This window comes from Alosa sapidissima, chromosome 13, assembly GCF_018492685.1.
Source record: "Alosa sapidissima isolate fAloSap1 chromosome 13, fAloSap1.pri, whole genome shotgun sequence".
NCBI lineage: Eukaryota > Metazoa > Chordata > Actinopteri > Clupeiformes > Clupeidae > Alosa > Alosa sapidissima.
In genome coordinates this window covers 5,091,998-5,101,563 of record NC_055969.1, presented here as the reverse complement: position 1 = coordinate 5,101,563, position 9,566 = coordinate 5,091,998, and the positions used below count along the sequence as shown (strand labels likewise).

The 9,566-nt window shown below is 44.9% G+C and overlaps 2 protein-coding genes across 2 annotated transcripts in view; one reads left to right on the top strand and one right to left on the bottom strand.

Moving 5' to 3' along the window:
* Positions 1-9,566, top strand: part of LOC121680692 (high mobility group nucleosome-binding domain-containing protein 5-like) — a 692,414-nt gene that overhangs the window by 270,695 nt on the left and 412,153 nt on the right. The gene's annotated exons all lie outside the window — the stretch shown is intronic.
* Positions 1-9,566, bottom strand: part of niban2a (niban apoptosis regulator 2a) — a 34,865-nt gene that overhangs the window by 13,412 nt on the left and 11,887 nt on the right. The window contains exons 3-6 of the mRNA XM_042060205.1: positions 9,294-9,422; positions 8,493-8,598; positions 8,167-8,334; positions 1,402-1,517 (exon numbers count right to left, since the gene is read on the bottom strand). Of these exons, the coding sequence (XP_041916139.1) occupies positions 1,402-1,517; positions 8,167-8,334; positions 8,493-8,598; positions 9,294-9,422 (519 nt within the window). The remainder of the gene's footprint in view (positions 1-1,401; positions 1,518-8,166; positions 8,335-8,492; positions 8,599-9,293; positions 9,423-9,566) is intronic.

Below are 9,566 nucleotides of genomic sequence, written 5' to 3'. Positions count from 1 at the left end.
TAGCATCAGACTCACACAGCATAAACCTGTGACACTTGAGACTTGAGACTTGAGTCTCTTACCTAACCAAGGATCACAGGTAAATGATCACCTGAGTGACAGACAGGCCTCTTCCCATCTTACCCTATCCCTCACTTCCCCTCTCTTCTTCTCCCCATCTTACTCTATCCCTCACTTCCCCTATCTTCTTCTCCCCATCTTACCCTATCCCTCACTTCTCTTCTCTTTCTTTCTTTTCATGCAATCTATCCCTCTTCTCTCTGCTGCAAACTATCCATTTGCATTGCATTCACACACACACACACACACACACACACACACACACACACACACACACACTTGCAGGCTGTTTTTGTGTTTTTGTGCGGCCTGGACTACTTCCCACCTGCACCAAACACTGACCCAGTGCAGACGGAGACAAAGAGCGAATTCAGCGCATTCAGAGGAAACTCCACCCAAAGCAGGCAGAGGAGAAAGAGAGAAGGAGAGAGGGAGGGAGGGAGAGAAGGAGAGAGGGAGGGAGGGAGGGAGGGAGAGAAGGAGAGAGGGAGGGAGGGAGAGAAGGAGAGAATGTGTAAGGCCAGTAGTCTCATGGGCACACAGCAGCTGTCTCTGAGGGAGGCTCTAAGGACCGCTCTTACCTGCATCCACTCCAACATACACACACACACACGCACACACACACACGCACATGGACGCATACACAAAGACAAAAAAAAGTACACAGTCCAAGAGCTAACACTCAAATTCCATGTGGGTTCTACCAAAGTCCTTTTAGGTAAGTCCCTCCACTTGGCGGCCATATACCAACGTTTTATGGGCACTCATCGGGCACAGTCTTTGAGTCGAACTGCGCGTGCGCAAGGCTTCACGACACCAATCTTGCTCCAGCGGCGAGATCACAATACATGATTGGCACGATGTCTTCACAACACACCACATGATTGGCTCAATGTATTCACATGTGGACGTTTTGCAGAGGAAGGGGATATGTGTAGACAACGGACATATTGGCGTGACAAACTAGCCCCATGCATTTCTATGGAGTATTTTTTGAGTGCTGTGTCTCCACATTAGAAAGTCTCTGGTTCTACTCAGATGACTGTGCCACTCCAAGCCAAGGGGAAATAACATGGATAAATGGACTTTCATGGAGGGGTATGAGGAAATAAACTGAAATATGTGGGACACTGCCAAGATACCTTTCCGGTTTCTCGAAGAGTGCTTTTTGTACATATCTTCTTACATTTGCATTTGACAACAAAATCCATTGGTGCTATTTATTAAAATAAATCCCACCCGATCCTATTCTGGTAGACTGGTGATATGTTTTGCTTTTTCAACCCAAAATGTGCCATGATTGCTGACACATGCCAGTCGAGTGCCCCGAGTTCCTCTCACCTGAGCGGGCTCACCACACATCATGTCCCAGGTGCCGTAGTGGCCTTTGGACTGTCTGTAGAGCCTCAGTGCATCTGTGAAGGCTGGGGTCTGCACTGTGGACTCCTCGGAGAGACCTACATGGGAGGAGAGAGAGATAGAGAGAGAGAGAGATAGAGAGAGAGAGAACATTCATCAAAAAAACAGTAGGGGTCAGAAGTAAATCGAACTGTGATCTGTAATTCAGAGAGAGCTTTAAAAAAAACCTCTTCTCTCACTAAGAGGAGTGTCAGAGACAAACATCAATGAAAAAGCATAGAAAATTCCTCAGGCCTACTACTATTGGCGGTGGATAGCAAGGTTCCCCGTTCACTGTGAAGCACTATATAAATGCAATGTGTTGTTGACGTGTTGTAGTATGTCTTATGTAATGTTTCATTATTAACACACAATGGCTCAGGGTAGTAATATAAGTGCTGTAATTATTCTACACCAAATCTGTGTAAAATGTTTTTCTACACCTTGTGTTGACATTTTGTAAACACCAAGTCCTTGGTCACTTCCTGTCCAGTCCAGGAATGCAGGCAGAGAGGGTGAAAGCGGAGCTAGTAATCAAGGATCTTTGATGCAGGTCTGTTAGTAAGGGTCTTAGTCAGGCACAAACACACAGACTCAGACACTTACACAGCAGTGCAACAGTGCATAACAATACAACCAGGAAGTGATCTGTAAAGTCACACCGTTCAGAAAAGGAATTTCCAGTTACCATGGTAACCCAAGGCTGCCCAGCCCAGCCACAGAGATCATAGAGTAAAAGGGAGTCTTCATGTACAGGGAACATTAAGAACCACTCATTGAGGATCAAGTAGCACAAACCAATGCCCTCAAATAAAGGGAATTCACTACTGGAAAAACCCTTACTGTGTGTAGGAAGGTAATATTCAATAAAGACTGACCATCCTTTGTTCATCCTTTGGGTGTAGGCCTACATAATTGGGCATGCACTCAATTTTGAACTGATATAACAACACTAATATGGTATATGGTAATATAAACTGGTAAGCAATAATTTGATTGGCTCCCCACAGCGGCATTATCTGTAGTCAGACATTCCCTGAGACTGTCCCCTCATTCCAGTCTTCTGTGGCCCGTGGTGACATCTGCTAAACAAGCACCAGGCCACTGTGCCAGTTTGGCAGCAGCTTTAGCGCCTGGAGTGCTTCCTCCCAGATATAGTCAATGGGAGCACAGGCCTAAGACGCACAGAAAGGGTTGAATCAGCACGACTGAGTACACATGAGCGGGTGTATGTCGACATGGTGAAATGCACGCACACACACAAACACACACACACACACACACACACACACACAGAGACACATAGACACATCACACAAACATGCACACAATCACAGACAAAGACAAAAAGTGTATGACATATCAGATGCCATCCTGTGGTTTACAGGATGTGACGAGCCAGGCTGAAGCTAAAGCTCACATTAAGGCATGCAGGAAATGACTGGTCAGAGGTTGCAAAGACCTAGACAAACACACACACACACACACACACACACACACACACACACACACACACACACACATACACACACAGGCACAGAGGCACAGAGGCACACAGCGGTCAGCTGGTCCCATGTCAACAACAACGGAAAGACCGCTGACTGATTGGGTGTAGTGTATATTTGGGACTGAATGCGTGTGTATCAGCAGATATATCAGGGTGTAATTGTGAATATTTTTTAGGTAGGGATAACAATGCAATGCTAATTATTGTGGAAAAACAAACTCTGTAAGGTTCCTAGAAGAAAACAATGGATGGTGACAATTCTGCAACAATCAAGCATTGAAGTCTTATGTGGGGGAGATTCAGCCATGATGTGATCCACTCAGTGTGACAAAGACAGGAAGTGAACCAGCGGAGGGTGGGGGGGATCCCACAGGAACAGGAAGTCCAGACGTCCCAAGCCAGATGGAGACAGGAGGATGAGGGGATGAGAGAAAGGGAAAGTAATCATGTCTGCCTGACTGGGGGAAGGGAAAGAAAGAAAGAGGGAAAAAAAGAGAGAGCAAACAAGAAAGAAAGAAATATGGGAAAATGTTGGGCAAAAGTGAGAGTGGGGGAACTTTTAAAAAGATGGAGAGAGAGCAGGGTTAGTTTTTTCCGCTTGGCATCTGCCCTCGTGAGAGTATTTTTGGCTGCAGAGTCCCTGGCGTAGAGAGCTCCAGCTCTGCAGATTTGTTTCATGTTATTTCCTCTCTCCATGTCGTTTCACTTATTTGTAGAACTTTTGGTCAACCACATTTACTATATTTGCGTGCTAATGTGCCTTGATGTATATTATGGTAAATATTCCCCATATACATACATTGGTCTATTCCAAAAGACTATAAATATTACTGAGAGCATGTGCTATCAAAACAAACAAACTTTGTGTTAAGTTTTGTTTTTGGCATCCAGAACAATGGGCTTAGTTTTTGTATAGGTCTACTGGATATTGTTTACAAGACCTAATTCTGTGCATTCGCTCACTGTATGCACATACACATTCACTACTTTTTGCATTTGCAGCTTGTGTGTGTGTGTGTGTGTGAATTAAAGTGCTGCTGATGTGTGTGTGTGTGTGTGTGTGTGTGTGTGTGTGTGTGTGTGTGTGTGTGTGTGTGTGTGTGTGTGTGTGCATGTGTGTGTGTTTGTTCCCATGCCTCAGGGAACTGTGGGTATAAATCCGTGGGGAGCGATTGGGCCACAGATTCGGTGCGCTGGGCAGCAGCTGGGTATAAATAGCACATGTGGTTGTGTTTAACATGCTTCTGGCTCCCGCGTCCTCCCTGGCAAATGGCACAGCTCCCTGGCTCCACGCTACTCCTGAGAAAGCCACCCCTCTTCCCAAGGACTTCCCTGCTTTCCAAGTGTGTGTGTGTGTGTGTGTGTGTGTGTGTGTGTGTGTGTGTGTGTGTCCGACATCAAAGCAACCTCTGAGTTTGAGAAAAAGAGTTTACGGTGTTCCTGTTGTGTCTGCTGTGTATCTACAGCATAGCTGCAGCCTTAGAAGTACTGTACGGCTGTTTCACAGTTTTTTTGTTCCGATGCTACAAAGTCAAATTCCAACATCAAAAGTTGCAGCTTTAGTCATTAAAAGTGTGTGTGTGTGTGTGTGTGTGTGTGTGTGTGTCTGTACCTTCTACCAGTCTGGTCTGAGTGATTATACTGCACAGAACACATTTGACTATTTGTAAAAGTTGCAAAACGCTTTTACAAATTCTATTATGAGACAGAAGTCTGACTTGACCAAACTACGCACAGCATATAATCTTCACCCTAAAACACCTGACCGAAGGTATGCAGCTCTAAACCCTGAACAAGCCCCGGGAGGCAACCAGCACTATGAACCCCAACCACAGTACGGGAAGTGCCTATGACTTCAACTACCTACAGAAGCAAAAATAGGAACCTAACCACAGTTATTCAGCCGGAAGAAAATATTCAGTACGTCCAATAGGGAAAACGCTGATGAAAAAGATAAAAGATGACTTGACAATGCACCTAAATGCCCAATACCCACAGATTTGCATGAAGCTGGCTGCACCTATTGGCTGGCTCCTCTTACCACTGTCCTTTTGCATGACATGTGTGCCATCTCTGCTGCTTCTCCTTTTACCTCTTGCATTTCTATTCTCTCCTTGCCCTTGTGCATATTTAAGACACATTCCTTTCCTTCATCTCTTTTCACAAGTGGGCTCTCCTCTGGAACACTGAGGGGCAACAGCAGCATAGCTCTGAGGGAGGAGAAAGCTGATCGGTCAAAAGACTCCTCAAAATGGAGCCAGTGTCCCCATAGAGCCTGGTCTTCCCCAGACACACACACACACACACTGGGCCTGTTGTGCTCCTGCTGGATGTGCTCTCCGCTTGGGTGAATGTGCTCCTGGGTTACAGTGACCCCCCCCCCCCCCCCACACACACACACTGTTCCTCTCCTCTCCCTTTTCTTTCATCTCACTGCGCTCCCTTCTTTTCCTCGCTCTTTCTCTTCCTCCAAGCTCGGCAAAAGCAGAACTGGAAGTACAGAATTCAGCTAGCATGACATATAAGCCTTCTCTTCCTCTCACTGTGTACATTCATCATACACAGAGAAAACACGGTCACACCCTATTCACTTCAGTCCACCATACCATTGAATACAAACTATATACAGTACGTACTGACCCGGTAAATAAAAGGTAAAAGATAACAATAAGAGCTTTAAAAGTCCTTACGTAGGTGGTCAAAGCAATATGTAACCGCTAATTCTGTCAAGATCCTGACTAGATATGCAGGGCTCAGTGCCAGACCTCCAGATCACCAGGGCCAGGTGGCGTGTCGTCGCTAATATGACTCACCGACGCCATCATTCATCAGCATTTATGCAATGACAAAATCAAAGCACTCCAAAAAGTGGGATAATGGTGTTTCACACACACACACACACACACACACACACTCCCCACACACACACACATGTGAGTCTGTGGGTAGTGCCAGAGTGGGCGGAGGTGAGAGGATGAGAGGAGCCTCTGCTATCTCACAGCCGTATCCCCCCGTCAGAGCAGGGCCTGATGGGGGATGTCTGGTTTGCCTCAAGCAGACCGAGAACAAGGCTCCGTAACGCACACTAAAAAAGAATGACCGAAGAGAGAAATCAGACAGTGGGTCCGAAATAGAGGAAGAGAGAGGGAGGGGGCATTTTATCCTCCTTGAGATGAAAGGACTGACTCTGTCCTCAGGAGAGGACCGGTGAAAAGAAAGAATGAAGTCAGATGGTATATTTAGTGTCCACATCTGACACGGAGCAGATGGCAGCCAAAGCCACACTGGAAATTTATCACCTTGCTTTAAGGCTTTCATTAAATGCAATCCCCTGGAGTTAGCATGGAGCTATTCTTTAAAAGCTATTCTTTAAAAGCCCATGCTGAAGTTGACTGCAGGGCTCGTAAGTGTATTTCATCAGGTAGGCATGGCAACAACAAAGACTGAGAACAAGGGGAGGGAATCAAAGACCAAAGGAAACACATAAGGGAATGCACATTTTAAAAATGAAAATAAATACATTTTCACAGCATTGTTGTAGCCACTTCCAATGACAAGTCATCCTCAAACAGAGAAATGCCCAGTATACTGCTCTTGTCATCTTTCTGTTATGACCACTATTACATCATGGAGGACTATCTGTTGTTCTTAGTAACAGTAACTCCAGCCCAGAAATGCTTTTGGGATATGTATGTTTGACTAAATACTGTTTATATTTTTAAAAAAGAAGACCGTTACATTGCTCAACTGAAGTGCACAACACTCCTACAACATTAAAGGACACAAAGACAAAACACATGTCATCACCTTGTGATATCCATGTATCTTGTGATATACATGTTCCAGATCCATTTCTTAACTGGTCATTTAAACATACACAGCACTTTTGGTCAGAGTGTGTTATGGGATGGTGTTGACATGTGGTTGGGGATGAGCAATGCTGGTGACCACTGATGAAGCTATTGACTGCACTGCTTTTTCTGCATCAGATCCCAGAGAGCAAGTCTGGACTTGTGAACTTTTTAAAGGCTTACACAAGATTAAACACTCTGATTGTTTCAGTGTGATTATCCAGGTAATGACAGCACCAAACTCAGGTCTTTATAACTATAGCAGGGATATTAGATCAAATTGAGCTCCTCTTTGTTCTGTCATAGAGTATATAGGCCCACATAAACCCAGCTGGCAGCAAGTGCACAATAAATGGGAATTTATTCATCTGGAAACCTGACACCATAATGCAGTGCCAAGCCCTTCAACAACACACTTCACAGGATACCATTTGAGTTTGATTAGCATTGCAAACACCCAGAGGGAGAGGCTTCCAATCTTGAAGCTCACCGATACACACCACTTTTTGAAATGGAATCATGTCTATTGAAAACTTGACATTGAAAACAACTGACTGCTCTGCTAACTACTTATATTTCACACTCGTAGTCCAACACACAGTCCAGCACGTGGTGCACAAGTCTGGAATGTTCCAGAAATCCCAGCGATACTGTTGTAAAGCATAGTATTTAATTCATGGACATTAATTTGTGGTAATATTGTTGGAGTCCCGTGTGACTGCAATATGGACGTTAGCTTGCATAAGACAGGTATCACTGTCAAAGATAACATCTTACATGGGAAGTGTTGAGCACAGCATTTTGGTTTCAGGTGACAACTTACAACTACAACCTGTTGGACTAAATAGCGCTTCAGACGACTTGCATCTGTCTGACCCCTTCAGTAAGCTCCTGAAAAGTAGGTTCACACTCAGTATTGAGGGCAGCACATGGTGTTTTTATTCAAATATGAATTACTGGGAGCGTTTTCTAGACGTCGCTAAAAGGCAAACTCATTTCAAAGGCATCCAAACTTTCACGCTATGACACACACCTCACACGCCCTTGTCTGTTTTCAACAATAGGCAGTGATGCAAAAGATGAGTAATTGGCGAGGGTGTGGCCTGTGCCACTCCTGGACTGTGCCAAAAACAACAATCAACAGTGAATAACTTAGAAAGGGTTTGCTCAACATTAACCACTACATGTGAGATTACAGGTAGACGGTGAATGTAGTGTATGCATTACTATGCTCATATGCACGTGTGTAAAAGAGGCAGTCAGACAATTGTCAGACAAGTGTGTGTGTGTGTGTGTGTGTGTGTGTGTGTGTGTGTGTATGTGTGTAAGAAAGAGTGAGATGATTCTCACCGTTGTTTGCATGTCTGACACAATCCTGGAGGACAGCGTGCCACTTGGTGTGTTCCTTCTCAGTCATGACGCAGAAGTAGTGATGACGCGCATAGGGGTGCCACAGGATCAGTGGGTACTCAGATGGACACTTGAGGAATGGTGAGCTGCTTGCTTTAGCTTTCACGCCTAAATAAACACACACACCCACACACACACGAACAGAGTATGTATCAAAACATATTCGAGCATGACCATCACTGTGTGTGTGTGTATGTGTGTGTGTGTGTGTGTGTGTGTGTGTGTGTGTGTGTGTGTGTGTGTGTGTCTCCTCCTTCCTTCCTCACCAGGCAGGCTGGTGTTGAGTAGCTCCAGGTACTCCTCCATAGAGTGCAGGGCTCTGTATCCAGCGCAGTTGATGGTCTCCTTGGGATGCAGGCCTCTTTCATGGCCCTAAAAGGAAGTCGAGGATGACAAAGTTAAGATTGTCCCTCAAACGCAAAACTAAACTACCTAAAAACAACTACCTCTTTAGAACCACACACTCTTTACACTTTTGCCAATGCAGGGCTGGCTAGCTATACATCTAGAAGTTGACATAGTTTTATATCCAAAAATCTATGGGCTAGGCCAGGCTACACAGAAACCACAACTAAACAGCACTGTACACAAAGCGTTATGTGCCAGAGAAAAATAGAAATAGAAGACAGATCTATATATTTGTCTATGTCTATGGCGCATACGCACTGCTCTCAGGGGGGTATTCCAAGTACGTGGTTTAATGATAAACCTGGGTAAGTTAACTCAGAGTAAGTGGTAAACCTCCTACAACAAGAGCCGCATTGTTTTGTTAGGAGAATGAAGCCATATAGCTCTTGTATTTGGAGGTTTACCACCTACTCTGAGTTAACTAACCCAGGTTTGTCACTAAACCACGTACTTGGAATACCCTCCAGGTCTGGTGTGGCCAGTTCCATTGATCATAATGGCATTCTTGGCATTTACTGTATAATGGCATAAAGCACATTCTTGCAGCATAAGCAAACATTCTGCTTCAGCAGAGGTTTAAGTGTAGCCTGGCCGTCAGTGTATTGTTTCCTTTCACTGGTCCGTTGCTTGTTTGTAATGTCGGCATTGTGTTCCGTCACCTGTTTGTTTTCAAAGAGAGCGATGTTGTAGGTGTCGTCCACGTAGAGGAAACGATGACGCCATTTCTTATTCTCTTCCAGGTACTTGTAGAGACTCCCAGAGAAGATGCACTTGTCCTTCAGCGGATCCTGAGGCAAGATGACTCATAGTCAGTGACAGCACTAGCAGTTAGAGCACCACTTACAACACAGATAGAGCCAAAAGACAAAGGAACAAAAACACAACTGGTTGTTAGAGTAACTACAGCAAAGCACGCCTCTCCCCACATTTCT